We start from the raw sequence: 25,716 nt of genomic DNA on the forward strand, positions 1-25,716 counted from the left end.
GACATGGGGACAATAGCCACCTGACTTTGAATAGAACATAGTTTATCAACTGCACTGAGAACAACAGGCTTGTCTCTATTGTGCTTGTGTAGGAGGAGCCTCGTAAATGTAGTTATCCAACGTGTTTCCCTGACCTCACTTGGAAAAATATCCCACCAACTATGCTACAAATGGTAGCTACATTTTTCCTCCCCTCTATCATTGCTCTCCAGATCTTAAATCTAGATTTTCCATTACAACATGAGGCTTCAATGCACTGCTGTTTTATATAATGCACGGTGCTTATCCACATATTGGCAGCGTCTTTATGTTCCAGTGCCGTAGGAAAGAAGTAAAAATTCACTTGCAGACAAAGTGACAGCTTCTGTCAAGTTTACTTAGGTATTTGGATTTAACTTCTGAATTTAAATTAAAAGAAAACCGATTCAGTCTATTTCCTTTCCTTTGTAGATATATCATATTATTTAATTAAAACACTACCAATTTTGCCATCATGATAATGCTCATTTAATAATATTAAAAACTAAAAGTGACAGTTAAAACACAAAAAGATCTTGGGTCAGCTAAAAAAGCCCCAAAACTCAGACCTTACAGAACCTTAAAAGCAGCCTCTAATAGAGGTTTCTCTTATATATAGTCACAAAATTTGCTCTGATTTTTTAAAATGGAGGGGAACGTCTGAGTCTCTCTTTCCCCACTTAAAAAGGCTGCAAAGCTTAGTTAAGAAAATAAATAGAAAAGACTTTGAGTAATGTGTGTGCTCCTAAGGAATGCTATGGTCCAGCTGCAGTCGAGGCTGAGGACATCAGTGGCTCTAGCTGTTTGTTTGCTGTACACACAGAGTCCTCTCCTCCCTTCTGCTGAGAGTCCCCCTGTATTTGTTTTGGTTGGATTCCCACAGAAGATTGTAAGGTGGAGGTCTGCGTGTCTTGACAGCTCTCAAGCAGCGGAACTGCTATGTTCTTGTGGCATGTTGTGATGCCCACCATCAAGTTGACACCATGTTTTCTGCCCTGGTACTTTCTGCAGCATTTGGTATGCTACAGCAACAGGGGATTACACACTTCACAATGCAGGGTGAAACACTTTGCTCTTTGCATGGTTTTTAAGAGGTGAACCCAGAAGAATTGATAAACGGTCATGCCAGTGGGAAAGGGAAGGCAAAATGGAAACTTTTCCTGCATGAAGTTGTTCTGCCAAAGCTTTCCAACAAGTTGAAATAATGTTTCTGAGAGATGGCTTCTCCATCCAAGACCCTTAGCTGGACCTGAGATCATCCTAGAGGCAGCAGATAGGTAGAACTTGGAGAACTCAGAGGTCTGTAGCTTTCTCTGCCCTTGGTTCAGGAGTTTTCCACCAAGGAGCAGGAAGAATCCTAGAATTACCATTCCCAGGGGTTACCTCTGGGTTCACCACACTGCCATAATTATTTGTAAAGAATCACAGAAAGAAAAAAAAATCAAATTGACGTAGATTTAGACAGAGGTTGAAGTATGTACTGAGCTTCAAGAGGGCAAACAGTTTTTGGATTACAAATATACTCAAAGTTATGTGAGTACTTAGCTGCCACCTTGAATCATAGCCATTGTCAGCAGCCTATGATTAAATACTCTGTGAGTATGAGAGAGGTTTCTATTGCACTTTGGAGGTTTTACAATGATTTTGAACTAAAGTAAGACAATACCAAGCACATTCATTCACAATTTGGTATGGTACTACACCAGTCTAGGATCATCTCTTCTGTCACAATAATCCATATGGTAGACAGACATATACAGGCATCATCTTCTGGATCCCTCAAGGCTGATGGAACGGGTCACAGCAACCATCTGTTGATGACTGCATCATTGTGCTGGTAGGTCTCAGACGTACCAACAGAGCAGGGTGTGTGAATGCTGGCTGCTTATGCTTCAAGCAAGACATCAAACAAATCTGCAACTAAAGCCAACTTCCCCACTGTAAACCATTCAAACTGGCCAAGATGCTTTTGTTTAAAATGAAATAAGGGGCAGCACAAACATTTTTTTTTCAACGGACCCGTGGGATCCGTAACTTCTGTTAGGACAGTGATGATTCACCCACGATCACGAGCGAACTGCTTATGCTGGTACAGCTGGATCCAGCAGAGAAGCCTGTCACGGGCAGACAGTTTTCAGCTATGACTTTGTTGATTCATGTCCGTTGTTGAAGTGCTCATCTGTAGAACAACACTGAGGCCTGGGCACCAACAGCAGCAGCAAAATACTGCTGCCTGCCTCCTCACAAGTACCAGCAAAAAGTGAAAACCTACCTTTCCATCTCAGAAAACCTTCCTGGGTCTCTCCTCACAAACATTGCTGTGTTTGTCTTTGGAGTCTTGTGGGCTTGTAACCAATCTCTTCGGTCCTCATGGGGCAGTTCAGGTGCCATTGTTTCATGGTACGGCTGGCAGTGAAGTTGTGCTAGCACAACTGGTTGGCATCCTTGGCTGTGAGCAGAGCTAAGCCAGCAGGGATTGCACAGGTGGTGGTCAGCTGGGTCCCCCCACTGTCTGCAGTGTAGGGCTGTCTCACAGAGAAGCAGTGGGAGCTCCTGGCATTGCCACTTCATCTCCAAGGCATGCCACCTCCGGTTTCATGGCTCTGGGTCACATGAAGGTGTTCATTTCCAGTTAATGTTCAAGAAATCTAATCATCCCTACTGTATTGCGATATCCATTTCTTCTTCCTTATTTGCCTGTGCTATTTTTTTTTCACACTCTCTGTCATAGGAAGATTTCTTTCCCATTTATGGGTGCACATCTTTGTTGTAATATACAGCAAATTTAGTAACAAACCTTTACCTATAGTAGGTATACTGTATCATCATTAAATGGAAAAAATTGCCTTGCAAATTTCGTCTTAGACACCAATGCCATCTAAGGTGGAGAGGTGGAGAGAAAATGGAGAGATGATATAGATGAAAATGAGATAGTGTCATTTTCCCATCTTGCTACCAGGCATGTATGTACCTAAAGGGGAAGCTACAGATCCTTTGATTTCTGGCTTTCATATTTGTCTTCGGCACATAAGTCTAAGTTTTATGGGTAAATTTTTGTACAACATTTCATTGAAATGTCATCAGTAAATGGAAATCTTAAATGAAGAAGCATTCAGTGGGCTATTGAGTTTACAACGGACATCTTTATCCTGAATATTTTGGAACCCTGTTATTACAGCTACAGTGATAATTCTTATAAAGCTATTGTAGATGGTCATAGCAATTTTGAATGGAAAAATAAATAAAATATATCCATTCAATCCCTTTAATTGCATCCACACCAGAACTTCAGCTACAGGAGTGAAAACTCATGTTTCTAAGAGGACTTTGCAATACAGGTCCAACCTTATGTGAGTCTTAGATTAAGCAGGTATGTAGGAAAGGGAAGGCATGAGGGCTACTGGTGGGGAAGAAGGGGAATGAAATACCTGAACCCTGTGCTTCCTTTCCTCCAGCTGTGCCATCCAGCTGTTTCTAGCTCAGAGAACAGAGAGTATTTGAAGCAGAGCATGGTAAAAGAAATGAAAGAGTTAAAGTGGCAGGGGCAGTGTAGATCTGTGGAAGGAAAAATGCTTCCCAAAATGGATCAAAAACAACAAATACAAAATGTACTGAATGAACTTTTGTCTTTACTTAAGATTAGCTTAATTTTTTCTAGAAGAGAAAAAAACACTTTCTCTAACAACACGAACCCTGTGTGTATTTACCTGGGGCTTATAGAAATAGCTCATATGACAAGTCTGGCTCCATAAACTCCACCTAAGAAGCCTGGATCAGCAAAATTCAATCTGGAAGCTGTCTATAAATGTATGAAACCTGTCTGAGGTTTCCAAGTTAACTAGTAAAGTTATCTTTTGTTTGTAAAAAGATATAACATTTTTATAAATTAATACTGAAAACCGTGGAAATCAATTTTCAGTTTTAGCTGAAATCAGTTTGGTGCTTTAGCTAACTTCTGTTTTAATTTTGCTGATAAAGAAATACTAGCTCGAGACTGATCACATAAAGAGAGGTCTATTTGGTAATATGTTTAATTACTTTTTGGAGATATTTTTGTCTCTTTTTGCTCACTGGAGACTTTCAGCAGTTTCATGCTTTGAATAAGTCTTAAGGAAGAAGTTAAAGCCAGCAGTCAGCTGCTCTAAGGCTGATCAAATAGTGCTTTTCTGCATGTTTTACTAAGAGATGAACAAGTGATCCCATTTATAGAGCATACTACATGTTGACAGAGCACATTACTTCATTTTGCCGTATTGGCAATTCGAGATCTTAACAAAACAATGCTGAGGTTGCTCTCATTCTGCATTGCTATCCTTGGAATGCCTCTTGGATTTTCATTAACTCTGTCACTGCAAGATACCACAGATGGAGGCAGACTTTATGGGGGGAGTAATAAACATCAGAGACCAGAGAGTTGTAAACAGCTTAAATTCCCTGTCCTACGTGGATGAATCCCTTTTCCTTAGGACTCTGTGGTGTTTTCAACTTCTGTAGCTACTTGGTCTAGCTGGAGGTGAATGGGTGGATACTTGCAAGAGCTCTGATACCTCCCAGCTGCCGTGTGGGTAGAAGTGGTCTTAAACTCCTGCAGCCAGCATCAATACAAAGAGTAAGTCTCGAGATTCAGCCTGACACTTGGCTCATGGCTTTCTGGCTCTGCTCAGGGGCACAAATCACATGCAGAGCCACTTACGCGATTTCTTTTCCCTTGAACTTTTCTATCAAGGCAGAGGGAAACAAGGGGAAAAAAGAGCACAGCTCTGATTCACTGCTGCGTTACTCCAGCTTTCCCCTGTGTCAGCTTCGTCTTCATCAGTATTACAATAGATTCAAGATAAAGTAAAGCTGCAGTGGATCAGCAGGAAGCCTTCCAAGGCTTTCCAAGAGGGAGTTCCACCAGGACAGTTAAAGCAGACCAAGTCACCAGAGAAGAATTTAACTACAAAGGAGCTAGGCGTCCTGGCTGCCCAATGACAGCAGGCTCGTGTGGGATTCCTTAGGAATAGCTGTGGTGCTTTCAATTCATAGTTTACCTTTTTCCAAAACAATTGCTTGAGAACAGGCCAGCTCTTTTATACAACCCAGCGTTTCCCAAGCTATTTCGCCCAGGGGAATCTTCCCCTCCCAGATTAGTAGAAAGTGTCATTGCTCAGTGCTGCGGCTATGCTACCTGCAGACCCAGGAGCCTGCGGGCTGTGTCCTGTTTTCACCTTCCTCCCATCCCTGCAAAGGGAAAAACCCCAGTTTGGGATATACAAGAATAACTACATCCAAGCCAGGAGGGATTCAGTGTTCTTACAGCAGTAAAGGATCACGCAGTTTAAAACAGTACAGCTCTGGAAGCAGAGAAATTGTGCTTAGATGATGGTGTATTTCTTATATGAATCATGCTTTCGTGTTTCTGTTCGCTTTTAAAAATCACTTTATCAACAGTGCGTGCGCTCAGGGTTCTAGTTTCCAGGTAACAGTGAGAATCAGACACCCAAGTCCTTGGTGATTTAGCCTTTCACTGAATACAAATGGGAGGCAGTTAGCACTAAGGTACTGTAACACCTCAGTTTGCATAGCTTTTGGCCTGAGTTTTAATTCCTGGGAATGACATGCCATAGTGGTCATGTCTGATGCAATGGCCATCACAATTGATGCAGGAGAGAATAGAACTGCAATAAATGTACCTTCTGCAGTGTATTTACTGCTGTGTTTTCAGCAATGTGCACTGCACAGTACTGGATTGGTACATGAGTCCTCTAGGGTAGGGGATTAATCCCTTTTACCTGGCCATGTAAGAGGGGCCTTCTTGCAAGCATCTCTTTCCCAAGCTCCAACCCACGTGCATTTTGGTTTGCATTTTGGGAACACATGGCCGTTGAAACAAGCTACCCAGTTGCTGAAGAAAAGGTATTTAAGGTAGTCATTCTTTACCTTGGGTAGCTCAGAGACCTGTTGTAGGGGTCTGCACATGCACATACCTACAGTAGTAGCTTGTAGAAGGCACATGTAGTCTGCCAATGTAGTTGTGTCTGGAATTTTATTCAAGGGATCAAACATGGGGTCTGCTTTAGAATGACATGCCTCTAGCTCTTTTAACTCTCCTGTCTCTTTAGATTAAGCCTTTAGTGACTGTAAGGGGACCAAGGCATAGACACCTATATATAGGTATCTGAATCTGAAGGTGAATCCCAGCTGGGACCCTTATACATTTGTTTTGTTTTGTTTGCTTGTTTGTGTTTTGTTTGTTTGCTTTTTTGTTTGTTTGTTTGTTTGTTTGTTTTTGTTTTGTTTTTCTTACCTGCTTTATAGTGTTTTTACAGTGAGGGTAAGAGCCACCCAAAGTGTTTAAGATTCTGTGTTTTCCCATCTGTCCTTGGAGTGCTGAAGTCAGTTCCCTCACGTTCTCTCTCACTTGTCATGGCAGGTCAGGGGAATGCCTGAATCATTAGGTGATTGAAGCTTCTTACCAGAAAGTAAATCTGCTTTGATGCTTCTGCAGCCGCAAGGTAAAAACAAGGATGGACTTATAGCCAGGAAGAACAATGCTCAATTAAAACTACTTTGCTGATTGAAGTCCTCAGAAATCAATATATTGAAATTGCAACCGTACCTGTTCTTCAGAGCAAAACCAGACAGTGAATGTGATTGCTAGAGCACATGATAAAATTATTCATCGTTGATGTGGTGGACAGCCATATATACGAGTGCAAAAGACTTCACGAGGAGCTCACAGTGTGAGGCTATTGCATGTGATTCCATTTTATAAATACAAAAGAGCAGATGTTTCAAAAGCCATTAATCGCAATAATGGATAGAAATTTGCTGCAGTGGAAAGAGACCATTTGCTGGCCTTCAAATATTTCATTTGTAACCCCTTGAATCCACTTCTCATGAATCCGAGAAAACTAACCCTGTGTTACAAGCAGGCTGAGCAGAGTCTCTGGGTTTACGACTGTGAGAAAATCCTTTTGCGCTGTCCCACAGCAGAAGGCCTGGGGCTGACTCAGGGTACGTATCTTTGGATTAAGTCTGTCCGGTGATCCAGACCAAGACCCAGTGATCCCCAAAATCTCATGTTCCCATTCCTAATGCAGGCTGCCTGGCATTACTCCACTCCAGGCTCCCAGGCTGTAGGTCGGGCTGTGGGACAGGCTGCCTGCCAGGGCTTGGCACGGCCAGAGATGGCCCTGCCGTGCTGAGTGCCAGTGCCAAGACCTCAGGGCTTCACCGGGCTGTGGCATGTCCTAATTCCTCAGTGGTTCCCAGGCTGGCTCGCTGGCTTCCCAGGCTCCCTGCCCTGGCACTGGGATGTCCTGGGGTGCGTCCTGGGGGCTGTCACTCCAGAGTGGTTTGTGTGGCAGCTCCCTAAGGGCTCAGAGAAAAGCGGGGGGTTTCTCAGGCTCAGTGAGAACAGCTGCAGTGGTAGTACCCAAGCAGAGTACTTCGCGATTTGTCATTTTCTGGCTCAAAAAAAGCGTAAGAATTTACGCAGTTCACAAGAAATTTTAAGATGTTGGCTTTAGTCTCAATCGGATGAAAGTCAGATTTTGAAAAGCAACGTTCCTTATCAGCTGGAAAATTTGCTCTTTCAGTCAGCTCCTGTGAATGCTATGAATAATACCCTGCCTATGATTTACAGCTGAAATCCAGAACTCAAAGACGCCAAGTCTATCTGCTTACATGATCCCCAAATTATTGACTATTCCAAAAACTTGACATTTGTAACCACTTCACATATAGCCTGAAACCTATTAAACATTGACTTCATTTGAAGAGGTTTGTTAACATTATGAATGTTATTGTTGTTGGTCACAAGAGGTTTGGTCTTATTTCAATCTTGAAATAATTACTTTTACACTGTAAAAGTGATTTATGAATTATGACATTAAAACAAACCGTACAGTAGTTGCATTACTTCTTGGGAAAGTTTGTTCACTAATTATTACTCTGCACGCCAAATGGATTTTACCAATACTGTAATGTCCACAAAATAATACTGAGTAAACTTTAGGTGTGTGAAAGAACCGTTCCCCTTCCCAAACTCCTGTTAAATGTCCATATGGCAAATTTAGCTAGAAGCCCATGCTTCTGTCATTTGCTGATAAGCATTTCTATTTCTAGTCAGAGAGCTAATCATGTATACGGAGCCGATTTGTTTCAAGTTAGTGTTTTCTATTTTTCTTGTGTAGCTGCAATTTCTGCAAAAGTCATATGTAATGGAACAAAATTGTGCTTTTCTCCCTCTGCAGTTCTCAAAACACATTTTAGGTAGAAGGGTAATTGAGAGTGAGAGCTCAGCCCAGTGGTGCAGTTTATGGTGAACGTGAGTCGCAAGGAGATAAACAAGGAAGGAAATACATGGAGATCTGCCCACTTTCAGCAAGTAGAGAAATCTCCCAGCTTGCTGTTTTACCAGATGTGTATCATCTACAGAGATGAGACTTTACTGAAATTTTTGGTTCGTATGTTTAAGGTCTTTAAGCTGTTTTGAAGATCTAAACCGAGGAGTCACGTTTGCTTCCATTTAGCATTTTGTCCTGTCCTCCCTCCCCCCTTTATTTTTTTCACCATATTCCTGTCTGCCTTTTTAGCTTGTTCCATCATCAAGGAAAAACAAGAAATAAAAAAATATTAGGTCTGAAACTCTGTCATTAATCTTCACATGAAGCAGTGAGTGGTCCCATTTATTTAAATTGCAGCCTTTGAGGGAAGAAAAAAAAAGATGTTGGAGGGAAAACTGTTAGTTTCTTCTGCAGCTTTAAAAACTGAATGAACTACAGCAACCTGCTGAGAGTAAATTCTAATCTTTGTTGAAAAACTATTTTATGCAATGTGATAGGGTCATAGATTTGATTTACAAGTTGCTAGTTTGGAGTTTTAATTTAAAGATGTTATCATGAATTTTCACTGACACTAGAGGCGGAGAACAATGTGCAAACATAAGGAACGTAATTTATCCTTCTTCTGAGATGTGAATCTTAGATTAAATCTCTCTGGCAAACTGCTGATAACTGATGGTGCAGTGATGTGCAGTATCACATACGAAATATCCTTCTGTGATTTAGAAATTAAAGAGTAGAGTGAATTATTAGATGAAAAAACTATGAATGTAGCAACTAGAATGAAATGCCTGAGTAAAATTCTGGTGGCAGTGCCATCAGTGCTAACTGATAGTGTCCTGGATAGCACACTTCTGTCAGGGAAAGGATTTTGCTTGGGGTTTCTTGGTGAGTTGTCCATCTCTTCTGCTGAACACTTACCAGAAAATCTGTTTCTGATCCTGCGGCAAGTTATTCTGAGTGTCACCCTCCCCGGGGGCTGTTCTGTGCATTGCTGCCGCTGCTTCCCAGAAGGTGCCATCGGGCAACTGTAGCAGCTTCAAGGGCAGAGTGTGGGGAACCATGGAGGGAGGGCAGGGTCTTCCTAAAACACTTAGTGTTGCCATTCCTAAAAAAAATGCTGCTCCTGCCCCTCTGCACAACACAGCCTGCAGGTTTGAATTAGCGATCTGGAGCCTGGTTTCCTCTCTCGGGCTTTACAGACTCGGAGAGTGCAGGAGCATGATGTGGGTGTGCACAGGGTACAGTTCCTCTCTGCTTGTACCACCTGGTGCAAGCACAAGCTGAGGGTTTGTGTTTGGGGAACACAGGCTGCTTTGTATCGACTCCCTAGGAATAAAGCTCCAGCTTCCTCTCTGCTGGTACGAGCAACACTTGGACAACTGTAGACTTAGGAACTCTAACGGTATCATGCTCTTCTAGGGCATTAGATCTCATATAACAGGGTTTCAGACATGCAGAAAATTACAGTGATTGAGTTCTTTTTAAATAGGATTTCCTTTGTCTGAGAAGATACATGTCACCGCTGTGAAAAAGCATCTAGAGTGAGATGGTACTTCATTCTTCCCAGCCATTAAGTACTGTTTCCCCTGGCTCTGTTACAAACTGGTGAGAAACTATCAACATATTTTGATAGGTAGCAAATAAGTACTTTTTCAAAACAACAAAAAAAGTTAGTTCTGAACAATGGATTTCTGCAGTATATTATCTCTTAATTTTGATTCCTTAGTCTCTAGTTTTTGTTAATGGATGATTATGTATTTGATTTACTTGTCTGTCATCCTTCCTCTCTCTTCTTTTTGGGAAATAGACTTAGACTGTAACTGACCGAATGAACATTTGGCCAGAATAAGGGAAGTGCTAATTCCCTAAGGAAGAAGTGTGCTGCCAGTATCACTCTTGGCGCTTGCTCAGCAGCCACAGAGGCAAGTCTTTTCCAGATTTGGAGCTAGTTCTATGTAGAAACTGCATTCACATGCTATTAGAAAGGTCAAACAGAACAAGACCTTTATGCATGTTTGAAGCTTTCTCACCTGAAGAAGTGAACTGTTTTTTCACCAGGTAAGTGCTGTCACCCCTGCTTTCTGGAATAAAAACAATCAAGGTGGTGAGACTGTTAAGACCTTTTCTGAAAGCCCCAAGTGAGATTTAAGGGCTGACCCCATCCCTTGCAGCTCCCAGCGTGGGCTTCTTCTCACTGGATGCCTGAAGGGCAGACATCTGCACTACTTGTCATGGGCTCCCAGCCGAGTGCAGCAGGTGCTTCTAGGGAGCAATTTATCAGATCAGTTTTTGATGCCTGCTTGGAATGATGTAAACTGTCCATCAGATGTCTCTGCTTCTTCCCATGGAGTAGGAAAGACTTGGGTGATAACTTGAGGTGCACACTGTAGATGTTTAAATATACATGTAGGTGAGACGAATCCATTTCTGCCGTAAGGACCAAGCTGGCTTCCTTCCCGTAACAGGGTGGATTTGGAAACTTTTCCCTACCTCATCTGATGTGACATCAGACAGCTTGAGTCACTAGTTCCAGGAGTCCTTTTGGAGAAGTCACTTCTCCTCAGTTTCATTCTTGTGTGCTGTCTGACACTGTACAGCTGGTTTCTTTTGTTTTAGAGCAAGTAGAGTGGAGAAAGCATTTGGTCTGCAGAGCAATACTGAAAAACAAAAACTGGCATCATCAATGATCAGCACACCAATATTCGATTACCTACTCATTTACCAGATGGAAGCAACTAAATTGTATTTGAAACATGGTATATTCGTCTTTTTCTGTTGTCAACAATAAGTGATACATAGGAAAGAAGGAGTGAAGTTTTTACTGTAATCTGTATTTTTAGGTGTAAAGCATAGGCTATAGCTTCTTAAAGCAGTGTAAGAAACAACAACAGTGTAGTCATGGAAAACTAATGGGAAAGAAAAAAAAAACACAGTAGCGCAGTATTTCATACAAAGTATCACAGTATTTCATACAACAGAAAAGGATTTAAACTTATTTACTGATTTTTTTCTGGCTTATATATTTTTTTCTTGATTGAGTGTCCTTGGAGTGAGTGTACAGGAATATGTTTTATAATGACCTATTAAGAGAAGCTGAACTGGAAAGTTTACACTTTCCAAAGTGAGTTGCATGCATTCATTGGGTACCCATTATCAGAGGAGGAAGGCAATTTGGAAGGAACACCAGGGATGGACGATATACCAGTGTGAAAAAGGAAGGAATGTGGAAAAGAAAAGTTAGCTCAAACTGCTGTGAAAGATCAGCGTGTTAATCCTAGTAACTAAATGGCTTAAACTGGGGACAAGCAGCCGAGTAGCACAGCACAGCTTGTTACTCCTCATTGCAGATCAGGGCTGCGCTTTAAATCCTGTGAAATTTGAAGTCAGGTAGACACCTTGGCCATGATAAATACAATATACGCTAACTTGATACTCACCACCACATCTTGCTTTGAAAATACAGGAAGATTTTGTTTTAAGGTCTGGCCTTTGAAAACACCTTCTGCAATTAGCTTTAAAATTTGTTACTAGCTGATGAAGAATGTTGAACTGCACTTTTACATTTCTGATACCTGCAACTTACCAAATCCTATACGATACTCTGAATGGAAATACTTAAGGAATCATTTTCTCCCTGTTTTTTGTATTGTGGTAACAGAAAGCCTACATCTCGTAAACTCGCACCTTTCTGGGTTGACAGCCCTCTGTGGAACTGCTAAGTTTTGTCCCACAACTCTTTGTTTGTCATTGTATGAAGTTCTACTTATTTCTTCTCTTTGCATACTTGTTATTTTCAGTCCTAGCTATGCTGCTGTAAAAGCCTGTCAGAGTTGAAAACGTACTTCCATGCACACTCCTCTTCTGCTCCCGGTATCCTGCTCCCAACGAGACAAGCTCGTGCTTTCCTTTGTGCCAGCTCTGGCTCTCATCTCCTCCCTCGGCGAGCTGATTCAGCCTGCTGCACGGGAGGAACGTGCAGTTTGCAGCATTAGTTTGCAACGAGCCCTGAAGCTGAGGGAGGGGAGGCAGTGGCAGGACACTGCCGGGTGCGGGGGGATGGAGAGGGTCACCGAGCCAGGCTCTCCTTCCTGGTGACAGTAAATTGCCTGGGCAGACAAGTTCAGCCTGCAAAACCTCTCCTCTAGTTGGCCTCTTCTGGGACAGTCTTAATCTTCCTGCTGTTAGTTTTTTTGCCTTTTCCTAAACTGCACTGTTTCTTCTAAATTCTGCATCTCTGCATTTGCTATTTTTTTTTTCTTTTTCTTCTATACCTTCTAGTCGTGGATTATTTCTGGTCTCTTCTCCATATGCTATTATTATTATTATTATTTTTTTTCACTTCGGGGTGTTTATTGAAATATATCCCCCGTGTTTTAATCCTAACATTTTCTGATGTTTAGCATTTCCTTTTGTGTTGACCATTGTCGGGAGGTATGGCTAAAAAGGTGGTGATGCTATAAAGCTTGAGGGTAGAAAAACTATTTGCCTCTTCCTAACCTTGTTCGTCTGCTTTCTGCTGCTTCCTGTGGATAAATGCCATGGCTGCAGAGCAGAGCGAAAAGAACACTAGGAGTCAGAGCATGGGGCGTGTGTAGAGTTGTCAGGATGAAACCATCTCCCCAAAATAAATAAAAAGCAGAACTTCAGAAGGGGAAAGCAAACACTCAGCTCTTTTTTTTTTTTTTCTCTTTCTTTCTTTTTAAAATTATTTTTTTTGCCTGCCTGCTTGGAGATCCTGTTGATTTGAAATGTTCGATATGTGACATTTATTTCTGTTGGGTACTGCTTTCTGATGCATTCCCTGCAATTGTTCAAATACCTACCCAGCCTCATTTTCCTGGAAGGGCACTAGCACAGCTTAAGAGACAAAAATGGATTTTATGGGTAAACGCAGATACTCCGTGCTTTGCCTGAGTCAAAGTTAGCTGAGAATTACCTCCCTAACCATGGGAACCCTTAAGGATGTTTTCCTCTGCAATAGGAATTAAAACCCATAGAAGATCCATAACTGGACATACATAATCAGTAGAGCACAGAAACATTGGCTCAGCTGATCCAGTGTGTATTCTGAGCTGTTTTGCTAAAATATTCACTCACAAACTTTTTTGTTTGTTTGGTTTTTTTCCCCAAGAATGATATTACTTTTGTTTATAGATAAGTCAAACCCAGTAAAGCTCGTTAATTTCACATACATCATTTCTTTAGGGAAGAACTCACCGTAACTGGGGGAGTTACTGGTAAAACAAATTTCTGCAAAGTGTTAGAAAAACCGGTTCAAAAGATGGAAGAGGCCTCAGGAAAGCATCTAGCCCATCCCTTAGGATGGGTCTCCCTGTTTCGGTCACTTCTGAGGGAGCTTTTTAACGCTGCCATTGCTGGAGATGCCACAGCCTCCCGAGGCGAGTCGGAGCGAATTACAGCAGGGCAGAACCCGATTTGTACCGTGTGCAGGACTGGGTTCCCCTTCCCCAGTCGGTGCAAACACACGCGTGTAAAGGGACGAACGCACCACGAAACAGGGCTCCGCTTTTCAAGGCAGGGTGGTGAGCCAGCCCTCCCCAGCCACACCTCACAGCATACATCTACAGGGAGGGCGGGCAGCCCACACCACACCACAGACACCAGCAGCCGGCAGCGTTATCCCCAGCCCTCGGGGTGAGCCCGGCCGCCCGCCGGGACGCTTTGGGGCGGGTGGCGGCGGGGCAGCCCCGCAGGTGCGGCCGGGCGGGGCGGCGGGAGGGCCGAAAGCACCGCTCCTCCTCCTCCTCCTCTTCCTCCTCCTCCTCAACCTCCTCCTCCTCCTCCTCCGAGGGGCTGCCGGCTCCCGCGGCGGGGCGGAGCGGGGCGGGCGCTGCCGGAGCCCCGAGGGGAGCGGAGCGGAGCCCCGAGGACAGAGCAGCCCCCCCCGGGTCGCCCCCATCGCCCCCCGGCCCCATGGGGGACTCGGTGTTCGGCGAGAAGCCGGCGCTGCGCTACGCGGTGAGTGCCGGGCAGGGGGGATTTGGGGGAGATCCGGGGTTCATAGGGGGGCTGGAGGCTGCTGGCCCCTGCGCGGAGCGGAGCCTCTCGCCCCCCTGGTGTGGGGGATCCGGGGGGGTCCGGGGTGCGAGCAGCCGGTGCTGTTATTTCCTTCGCTGGGGCTTGTGCTGCTGAGAAGCCACTTCCTTTCTGCTGGCCTTATTAGGAGCATTTTCGCGGTTGCTCGGGCAGAGGGGGGAGGAAAAAAAAAAAAAAAGGCAAAAAGAAAGCTGCCTGCAAACACCCGTCTGCCTCCTCGTGAATACCCAGCGGCGGCGGGCAAAGGCGTGCGGGCTGTGCGGCCACCCCGCTGCTCGCCCCGGGGCGTGTGGCGAGTGCCTGGGGGGCCCGGGGAGCCCCCAGCAGCCCCCCCGGCGGGTCCCGGCTCCTCCGGGCTTCCCCGAGCACTACGCTCCCCCGGTGCCCTAAACGGGGCTCTCCCCTTGACTCTGTCGTCCCTTAAACCTCGTGTCTGCAGCCCAGAGCCCTAGCGGGTTGTGGGTTTTCTGCCTTTTTTTTTTTTTTCGTTTTGGTAACGTCTTGCTTTTGGGATGCCGGCACACCCGCACGTCGCTTAGCCCCCCGGGTAGCGCTGCAGCTCCCAGGGGTGGCGGTGGGCTGTGCAAGGCGGTCATCTGCAGGCAAATAACTTTTGCATCCCGTGTGAGTAGCGGCAGTGATTTTGCTGGGAAACTCCTTATCCAATTAATAGGAATCTTCTTGTAGGAGGGTAACGGCCCCGTTTGTGTTTAGGCACGTGGTAGACCCGTAACAGCCCCGTCATATGCTAGCTCTGAAACTTTTATTGCTTCCTGTGGATGCGCTTGTCCCTCTACCATCATCTGCTAGCTGCAAACGCATCGTTGCTGCTGGCCGTTGGGTATCAGTCCCTTTTCTTGCCAGCAGTCGTGCAAAGCAAGAAGCAGGATGGCTAGCTGCCTCGGTGACCGTCACCAGCATTGCAAAAACCACTGCTGTACAGCAATCCAAGAACATTTCCTATTACAGACAGCGGGAAAACGCTCCTAAGAACCCTTTGAATATTTTAAACTACTACTATTTTACAATCAAGTATGTTTACTTTTTAAAAATATGCTAATATTTTAATAATAACATGATTCATAGCACTTAAGAGGACAGCGAATTTTGCAGGCGATGTTACTGCTTTGTTTAGAGAGCATGGACCTAGATGCTATGCATAATCCACACACGTGCTTGGTGTTGTCTGTGAGCAGCCTAATTGAAATCAACTGCCTGTTGACCTGAAGATAAGCTAAGAATTTAGAGCTTTGTTGGATTGAGGCCTTTGTAATTGCTGCTTAACTGTAACTTACTGCCGTTCTTGTTAACTTTGGGTAATTACACAGTCTAGCTGCAAATCACGTTCTTGGATTGTTTTGATAACTGTGAAATAAAAATTATGCAGTGTTATAGTATTTAATAGCAATTAATTTATTGACAGAACAAATTATAGTGATTAATGTGGAGGGCTGTTCTTCTGCTTTTTAGGACTGATAATTAAAATTTCACGATTTCCATAAAGGTATGTAAAGAAGCATCTGCCTTAGTATTTCAGTTCTATGTAGTATTTTTATGAATACTCGTAGAAAGTTAAATAATATCTCGCTCTTGCTGTATATTGCCTACATAAGCCATACTTGATTGTTTTTAGGCCCAGATTCGTTCTACTTCCTGATTAATCATCTACTGTTCTCTGCTGAATTCAATCTGATTTTTAAGCTGTTCTCGGAATTGTGATATCTGACTGATATTAAGATCTCCAAATGTTCTGGGAACATTTTTCAACTGACTTCATGAAGTGAAGAGTGATGGCCACCTTCCTGACACAAGATGCCTTCCTATTAATTTCTAAATTCATATTTTTTTTCTTTAGTCTTAGAAGTGGCTACAGGGAAAACTGCTTTGCATATTTTGGCTAAAACATCAGAAAGCAATATTATACTTAGAGAGATCCACTGGTAATTCAAAATGTAGTTTTTTACACAAGTGACTAAAAATAGCACTGGGGTTGCACAAGAAACCTCTCAGTGGGCTGAAGCAGGAAGCTTCAAGTATGGTCTAGTTTGGATATAGCTATCTGAATCTCGATATAGCATCTTTTCATCATGTTTTGTCTTCCAGTATTTACCAGAAGGGATTTCCCTCAAGGGAGGGGATGTTTGCCCTGGCAGGGGAACTCTGTCCATCTTTCGCCAGAGAAGAAAGGGGAGAGGAGCAGGGCTTTGGAGTGGCTGCTGTGTCCCAAAGGGTATGGCAGGGCTTCATCTGGAGTCGCAGCAAGGCTCTTGCTTGGAGAGGGAGACCAGGACTTCTGCCAGCTCGAGCTCTGCCACTTGCTGGAGAGAGGGGACATCTGGGTCCCTGAAGGGCATGAGTATGAGGTGGCTTAAGGTCACCTCCAATTTGAATGTCATCCCGTAGAGTGCTTTGGGAAGAGAAGAATTTTTCCCTGCCTTTGGTAGTATTCAGGGTATTGGCTTGTCTCATTGTGTGCAGTTGTCCCTTTGCTGGTAAGCTGGGCAGATATTCTGCTTGTTTTTACCACCTGAAATCTCAGTCTGGGTGGAAGGATGCAGAAAACTGAAGAAACAAGTTTGCAATGGCAACTATGACAGCGGTGAAACACAGAATGCTTTCTGGAGCATAGAGGGGAGTAAAAAGAAGGTAATAGACGTGTTCCTCCCATAGTCTAATTGTAGTGATGGTGATAGTTATTTATAACAAAATTAATTTACAGAATAATTCTAAGTTCAATACTGAGATTGATGGTGACGCTTTGAAACCATGAGCTAGAACTGGAGAGCTCCCTTTTTGAGGAGGACCTGAGTGCTGACATCCTCCTGTAGATTTGGTTGCTTTTTGCAAAAATCTGCTTTTAAAGAGTTGCTTGCCTTTCTGATTTCAAGACACGTTGCCTGATGACTTGAGCTTTCAGCCACTCCGATTTTAACACCAATTATGTGCCACAAGCAAACCACATTTATTACAGCGGTGACAGTAAATCCTTCAAGAAATTAATCTTGCAGGACTAATTACATCAACTTCTTTATTTTCTTTAAAGCAACATACTCAGCCGCCCCAAGGCTGAATGAAACTTGCCAGGATCACTTGTCTGGCCTGATCCTGGCCTCTCCTTTGGCTTGGGTCCTTGGGGATCTGGCTTGAGACTGCACAAGTTGTCCTCGTGGTTGCAGGCTGTTCCCAGCTGTTTTCTTTCTTTGGAGCATCCTGGATTCTCTCCCACCACTGGCATTACGAGAAGAAGCTGGGTGGCCCTTCCAGAAAAGGGCTGCTGTGAGTGGGATCCCATCACCAAAGCCATTTGCTTGATTCCCCTCTGTTCCCCACAGGTCCCCCAAGGGAAGCTGTGCAAGAAAAGCAGGCCAGGAGGCCAACAGTGCCTGTGCAGGCCAACTGCGCCGTACTCATGTGGTTGGTCTTGGTGAGGCCGTGGGACTTGGCCTGTGCTCGACATCAAAGTAGGACCCATCAAACTCAAAATGAGTCTGGTGGGCAAGAACCCACCAGAAGCTAAGTGTCTCTGCTTCGTAGGAGGCAGCTGCATTATTTTCTAATACTCGAGTACTCAAAGGCAGTGGTAACTGGTTCAAAAAAAAAATAAATTAAATCGCTCTGTAGGTGTTTTTCAAATTAGGGAACTGTGAAGAACGCTTCCATCTTGATCAGATAAGCAAGTTGCAGAAGAGGCAGTTCGCAGAAGAGGAATGATTAAGTGTTCAAATTTCTGGCATCCCACTCTCAGATTTAATTTGTCAGGGACTTACACTGACTACGTTTGTGTGGGGCTTTTTGCTGGAGGAATATTATTTGTGATCACTGTTGAGCCTAATCCTTCGCTCTTCATTTGGGTGAAATTCTCATTGACAGGGATGATTCACGTAAAAGTGTAATCATTTGTAAGTGCTTTATTGCTAATCTCTAAAGAACATATATAAACATAGGAAACGAGTGCTATTTGTCGCTCAGCAGAGAACACCAAGGCCAAGCTTTGACTGGGATTGATGGACTCTGAAGTAGCTCCAGCCAGCTTCTATCAACCGTGCAAAGTGGCAGAGAGTTAACATCGAGCAGTCGGGATGAGAGGAGAAGACACAGAGCTCTCATGTGCATCACAGGCTTTTAGGAAGTTCTAAAAAGTAAACTTCAATTCAGATTCTGATAAATATATGTATTTTTACAGTTTTTGAACTCTTTATGTATTCCCAGGGCTCTCCATGCATACTTGTATATAAATTGCCTTTCTATTGTGTATGTGGGAGAACAGATGGGGACCAATGCAGGTTGCATTTGCCAAGCTGTTAGGCATTAGGTCAGATGCAGAGCTGTGCTGATGTGGCCCTGTTAGTCTGTCCCCACGTACAGGGGACAGAGGTGTCCTGAAGCACAGAGAAAGTGTCCGTCCCTAGTACTGGCAGACAGTGAAGCTGCCCTTTCATTTGATTTCTCTGCCTGTTCTTATCGAGTATCATCCATCACTGCAGCACGGTTACAGCTCTTGCAATAGCACTTACTTCTATTAAACAGCATCTTTGTATGTGAGACTTGAGCTTTGGGGTTTTTATTCAGAGAGACGCAGGGTCCTTTGGCTTTGATATGGCTGTGCACTTCCCTGGTGTAATTTACACCAATTACACCTCTCTCCAAGGGGATATAACCAACCAGCAGTAGTCCTTCAGAAAGCTGCATGAATGAGATTTCATCCTCATGACACTGAGGGAGTCTGTGAGAGCAGCAAGGTCACCTGTGGCCAAACCCAGCAACTTGTGCCATTGTGGAAGGAGGGACAGCCGTGCAGATGAAGTGCAAGAGGAGGACTGAGAATTTCAGTCTCTGTCATGTCCTTTTTTGGTGATTTTGAACGGGGCACTTTTACATGGTAAGGCTTCTCTTCCTAAAAGAGCTGGTGTGTGGAAACTCGTGCTTATCTTTAGGAGACACTCAGATGTGAAGGTGGTCTGATACAGAACTACCCTTAAAGTAAAAACTTTAGACTCTGAGGGGTCAGTATTTCCCTCCCAGACTGATGTTTTGTATTTCAGTTCTTTTTCCCAGAACCTTTAGGAAATTTACACATGGCTTTTTACATTTCTTTCAGCCTAAAGAGTGAAACTGTATAAATGGAGGTTGACTGACGTCACACATTTTTTTTAATAGTTGGTTCTCCTTTTATTTATCTTCTTTTGTCCATCAGTTACTTCTTATACCCTATTGTCTTTGTATAGCACTGTGAAGAAGGAGGGGACTTGCTAATAATGTTCATCTCCAGTGACATAAAAATAGTAAAGTATTTGTGACAGCCACAGCTCTTCATAACATCGTTTATTTAGAATGTAAATTTCAAAAAATATGTATAACCTAAGAAACAACCTGCTTCATGGAGTCTTTTGTACACCTTTGAGCTTCTTTCCCTCATGTTCCAGTTACTTCTGTTCCTCACTGAGTGGTTGAGCTGTGAGGGTGCTGGCCTCTGCTCTCATTCTAACGTGGTGATGACTGCTTCTGCAGTAGTAATGCAGCTGAACTCACACTGGCTTGGAAAAGAGATATTCAAAGTTTGAATTTCATACTATTACTGCCTGTCTATGATATTTGAGAATGCAGAAAGCCATTTCACTCCATGAAGTGAAATGACTTGTTCTTGTCTAGGGAATAAAAGAGGTGTGCATGCATTGTATTACTCACAAAAAGAACCTGAAAACCTTTCTGCAGCAAGCCCTGGCTGATGAGGCTACGTGGTTCACATTTACTTTCTCTAAGGGGGTGTCAAATCTGAATGCTCCCTTGGGAGACGCCTGGGTCTTGTCAGGAATGGCTGACTCAAAAAGAAAAATAAGTCATGTTTTTCTTTCTAATGATTACTATCTGAGACGTTATCGACAGTGCACAGTTGAAAGGATTTCCTGAATATATCCCCTACTAAATCAAAAAGTGTTAGGAACTGCTAATGAGAAATCGAGTATTACAATGGTACTTAAGTAGACTGCAGTGCAGTGTTCAGTTGCCTTCAGCAACATAAGTAAAGTTTGGGTCTGTCCAGGTGATAGTGACCTCAGGTATATGGGGAGAGCAAGTGCTAATTATAACTACCTGCACAATGGTCTGCTCTTATTTCATAGTTGACTGCTTTACATTTTTGAAGCAGTTGAATGAATCTTTGAAAGTGATGCTGGAATCTGTTTGTTATTTCATCAGTTGGTTACTTTTAAATAACATTCTATATTTTTTTGTATATTGATTTCCCTGCATCTGATTATCAATCATCTTTGCTGTGCTGCCATGAAGGTAGATGATCCTGTGACAGTATTGTACAGTGTAGTTCCCCTGGATTATAGCCAGTCTTTAGTGTCTGTTTACTGTATGCGAACAGTTTTTTATTTTTCTTATATTATTTTAAAATATTTTTATATCAAGTATTGTGCAGGGCTGAGAATGCCAATAGGCACAAATCTGTAGCATCCAAACTTTGGCCTGAGTGTCTGTATCTCCTGAAACTTACAGTTAATTTTTTCTTGGTGCTGATAAGTGTATAATATTGGCAAAGATTTACATATTTAGAAAGATTTGTGTTGTCTAGGTTGTCAGATTTGATTTAGAGGCATAAATTAGGTGGCATTTAATGTTGATTATTTTCTCCCTTTACCCAACAGTTTGTAAGAGCTCCTGTTACACTCATCTGTACATGACTTGGCATACAGATGCAGTATCATTGCAGGCTGAAATTCTTCTCATTTGAGTCGATTACGGTATTTTTTCCAGTCTGATCCTATTAATAAAAATCCTGAGCCTTGCAAAGCACTTTGTTTTAACACAAGCTGTGGAAAAGCATCTGAGGATGATTGCTTGATAGACAGATATTAAGCCTGCTTAAAAACTTGAAAATATCTTTAAGCAGTCCGGGTGGGGTCTTGAATGAACAGGGTACGTAGTACTGTCTGTGAGAACGAAGACAAAGCAAACTCCAGCTTGTGCAGGAGGGAAACCGTGGGTACTAGCAGCCCAGTCCTTGCCTTGCTGAAATGTGTCATGGGTCCTGAACCAGATGTTGGTCCTGAACCAGAAGCCACACCCGCTGCTTCCCTTGGCAAATTGTCTCGCATTCCAGTGACCCTCTGGGTAAAACATCCTTTTATTGGTCCTCTGCCCTTAGATGTTTCCTTTTTTCCTCTGAACTAAGCTGTTCATATCATTTCAGTCTGTCGTTTATATTTGCATACCATGATTATGTATCACTTTAATGTCAGCTGCACATACTGCATTTTGGAAATAGTCCCCACCCCCGGGAAATATGTATGTTTTTTAATGTTTTAGCGCAGAGCATGGTACTGGGGAACTTGTGGCAGAGTGCAGGAGATGTTGATCTGCGAGCAGAGATCTCTCTGAGCGATTGGGAACCCCACGATGAGCTGGCCACTTCCTCTCCCAGATGCCTGTTGGAGTGCTTGCCTTGGGTGTGCTTTCAGCCTCGTGTGTGTGCCCTGTTCCAGCATCTAAGCACACGTGGATGAATGGGTGCAAACAGGTGGTTGGGGAGAGGGAGCGTGGCTCAGTTTCTTACTGTGGGATGGGGGTCTCCTGGGGTGCAGCAGCTGGATTCCATACTTCCTTCCACTAAAAGCTCAGGAAGAAGAGATGCTCTTCCTAGCTGGGCCCCCAACACTCAGTGTGGAGCTGTGTGGATGCTGCCTGCTGGGGTAACTGCTGGAGGGGCAGCAGAGGCTGCTGCACAGCCCCACGTGATGGCTGGGCATCGCCCCGCTCGCTGCCAGGAATCACAGAATTGTCTAGGTTGGAAGAGACCTCAAGATCATCAAGTCCAACCTCTGACCTAACACTAACAAGTCCTCAACTAAACCACATCACTAAGTTCAACATCTAAACGTCTTTTGAAGACCTCCAGGGATGGTGACTCCACCACTTCCCTGGGCAGCCCATTCCAATGCCTAACAACCCACGCAGTAAAGAAGTTCTTCCTAATAGCCAACCTAAAACACCCCTGGTGCAACTAAGTATAGAAGCCTGAGCTACCCAGGAGCAAACAGCAACAGATTTCACCTGCTGCCATGCAGGGTCATGTGGCCCCATGAGTCAGTATAAATGTGTATGCAGTTTTTCTGCATGTCCTTGTCCTGAAGTGTATTCAAGAGGTCTGATTTTAAATACACATAAATCTAAAATTCAGTCTGCGAGCACAGGAAAACAGACTGAGATGCAAAGCTGACAACTTGATTGCCACCTTTCCTACCTTCTTGCAGAATGTATCTGTGTTTTAGTCATCGTTTTCCACACGTGATCACACAGTCCGTGTGAAGCAGTATCAAATTCTGTATTTATGGGGAATTTAAGATGATAAAAATGTTGCAATGAGGAGAGTTAATCTCTGTCAGAATCACAGAAGAGAAAAAGGCTAAAGAAAAGCAAACTATGCAGTCCTCTGTAACTGCATATTACCTTGTCAAATGCTTTTGTTACCGAATTTACCAAAGAGAGTGTGAGTTGGTTACGTTTACTTACAGAAAAGGTGCTGTTGTCCTTTCTGATTGCTGATCAGATGGCAATTACTTTCTGGCTGATTATTTTCTTGGGGGAAATTTTCCCTGTTGTGAGTTTACTAAGGGCAAATAATCATCCAAGTAAAGGTGGTTCATGGCATCAGAAGTGGTCCTTGCAATATTTTAATTATCTGATGGCTCTGTGATCTTTTGAAAGACTTTCTTGGTAGGGGAAATTTGGGAATCTCCATTTATTGAGTCTTTCTGCACAAACCTGGAGACTTTGTCATTGGTGCTTGTGATGAACAGAACCATATACTGCGCTTCTGGAGAGGACTATAGTAGCTATCTAGTAGCTATAGGACTATACATGTATAGTAGCTGGAGGGTATTTAAATCCTTCAGTGCTGGGATGGTACTTTGGTTATAAATTAAAGATGTCACAGTGTACCTGCTAGACTGTAAATGAGACTGAGCTGGAGTCAAGACTGCAGCCCTTCCTGCATTGGATTGAACTTGGGCCGTTCCCATACTGTGTCACACCATTTTGCATCAGTTTTCATTTACGCGTTGCCATTAGGCCTTCAAATGATCTAATTCTGTATTTGTATTGGTGCAGGCTTTCTCAAGTCCAGGTGTGCAGGACCCATCTTTGTTACTTTAAATATGGCACAGTGGTGTTCAAACATGTTCTTCTGTGAAGTGATGGCATAAAAAGGCACTTTGGTATTTCAGCTGGATTTCAAAAGAGGCCTTTCCTAGTATCTGGTCCTGTAAATTTAGCCAGCCAAAGCCTGAGGCTGTGTTCCGTTTGCCAGTACAAAATACCCGGTAATTGTAACTGCAGAGAAATGCTTGCATATGTCGTTGCAACTCCTTTTTCTCTCTGCAGGGCTGAAAAAGGTAAAGGGCAATGTTTCTCTTCATAGAGTAAATAGAGAGTAATTGAAATAAACACAGAGAGAACATCTGATGAGTAGCAAGCAGTTTTTTTGTTTTCTGTCCCTATGCATAACCCCAAAGTGTTTGGCAAGAAATAATACTGCCAGGAAGCCCTTACAGTTTATCTCTGTCTGTAAATATGGTACCTTTTACCTTAATTCACATGTAACATTAAGCAGAGTTTACATATACCTTTCTTTTGGCCTATTTTGTGCCAGTTGTTTAAATCATTGTAGAATTCATGCCTGAAAAAGGAATTCCATCTGCAGAAACATCGTTGAATTCCTTTCCTTTAGTAACGTCTTTCTGAGGATGGCTTTTTGTTTATAGCTTTTTTTTTTTTTTAAAGGTCTCTTAAATTCTCTAACAAGAAAATGAGAAAATGAACCATTGTGAAATACAGATCTTCTGTAGGCCATCCACAGCCATTTCATAAAAACTGTGCATCAGCAGCCCAACCGATCCTATGTTATTTCTGATGAAGTATTTTACTTTTCATCAGTTTTCTAGCCTGCACTACATCTTCATTAAAATAAATACAGCACAATAATTATTTACTTTGTGAGGTTTTGAAAATTATAGTATGCATTTTGCTAAAAGAACTTTTTTTTCTGGTGTTATTTTGCAAGTTGGGGCTCTGTTTCGAACCCTTCAAATTCACTGGTGATGGATGGTTTCAGCTGCAAAGATGTAGAAGACTGAAATACAAATGATTCCCTCTCCCTGCCTTTTCCTTTTTTTCCCTTTCCTTGTATGGATTGGCATTGCATGGTGTTGATCACTCTCATGTGAGTGAGATGTTTGGTGTTTGATCTGCCACTGTTCTTTTCCTCAGGGCACCAGGCTGCTCTGTGTCAAGTTTTCCTGTTACAAGGATTAATGTGTTGTTTACAGTTTGTTATAAATGCTCTGATTGAAATTTTCTCAAATGCTGTAAGTTTGCTCATAGTACACTGGAGTAAAACACATTTCGTCTTTAGTGGGAGCAGATTTAAGTCATTGCTTCTGAAAATCCAGGCATTCACGTGGCTGTTTAACAAGGGCAAGAATGGTTTCAGTATTTTTAGGATTACTCATGTGGTCTTTGTTTAAAGTAGGTTTTCATCCATTTCCTCTTTCCATTTCCATTTATATGTGTTCTCTTTAATGTTGCATCATTCTCTCCTGTGTGCCCCTGTGTGCACCCCCAGCTCCAGTACAAGAAGTCGGATGTGGTATATCTTCCACGCAGACATCTGAATCATCTGCTAGAAGTTATTGGGTTAACTTGTACTGCTGAGGTTTGTTTTAGATTTTGTGCAGTCTCAGGTCAATTTTGAATTTTTTTTTTTTTTTTTTTGTGAGGGTGATGGGAGGCAATGTTTTTGCAAGCGTCTCAGCCAGTAACTTATGTCTTGATGAAAACTCAAATTGTAAAGTTATTAGTCTTTTTCCTACCTTAGAGTGCCTTTTACACTGTTGTGTCCCATATAATTATTACAACTGAAAAATGTGTTTTTATCAAATGCCTTTTATCTATATGTTTTAGAATAATTCAGTAATTCTCTTAGGATGCGTTTTTCTTTTGATCATGGTTCCCTTCTTGATTTTATTTAAACAGTATGTCCTATAAGTTTCCTTTAAAATCATTGACAATCTATACTGCAAAACTGGAGTTATTTTTGTATGAACTGATACCTCAGTGTATTATATACTACAGAGAACAGCATTAAAGTGTGTTGTGTTACTTGTTTTAAAAAGCAAATCAATACTTTCAGGTAGTCAGCGCACAGGTGGAGTTGAACACTTTAGAGCAAACTGTTGATCTGAAACACACCCTGTAATTTTAGAGCTATTTTGGTTAACTAAAAATCAGAAACAGTGTGTCCTGCTTA

The 25,716-nt window shown here is 42.9% G+C and overlaps 1 protein-coding gene across 5 annotated transcripts in view; it reads left to right on the forward strand.

Annotated features, from left to right (window-relative positions):
- Positions 1-25,716, forward strand: part of ARHGAP6 (Rho GTPase activating protein 6) — a 317,079-nt gene that overhangs the window by 141,408 nt on the left and 149,955 nt on the right. The window contains exon 1 of one of the 5 annotated variants that reach the window (XM_027447633.3): positions 14,008-14,330. The exons of 3 other annotated variants lie outside the window; for them this stretch is intronic. Coding sequence is in view for 1 of the 2 variants with exons in the window: in XM_027447644.3 (XP_027303445.1) it covers positions 14,286-14,330 (45 nt within the window). In the remaining variant the exon portion in view is untranslated. Of the gene's footprint in view, positions 1-14,007; positions 14,331-25,716 lie in introns of those variants that run through there. One more of the 5 variants, XM_027447644.3, reaches the window with a different exon arrangement.

This window comes from Anas platyrhynchos, chromosome 1, assembly GCF_047663525.1.
Source record: "Anas platyrhynchos isolate ZD024472 breed Pekin duck chromosome 1, IASCAAS_PekinDuck_T2T, whole genome shotgun sequence".
Taxonomy (NCBI): domain Eukaryota; kingdom Metazoa; phylum Chordata; class Aves; order Anseriformes; family Anatidae; genus Anas; species Anas platyrhynchos.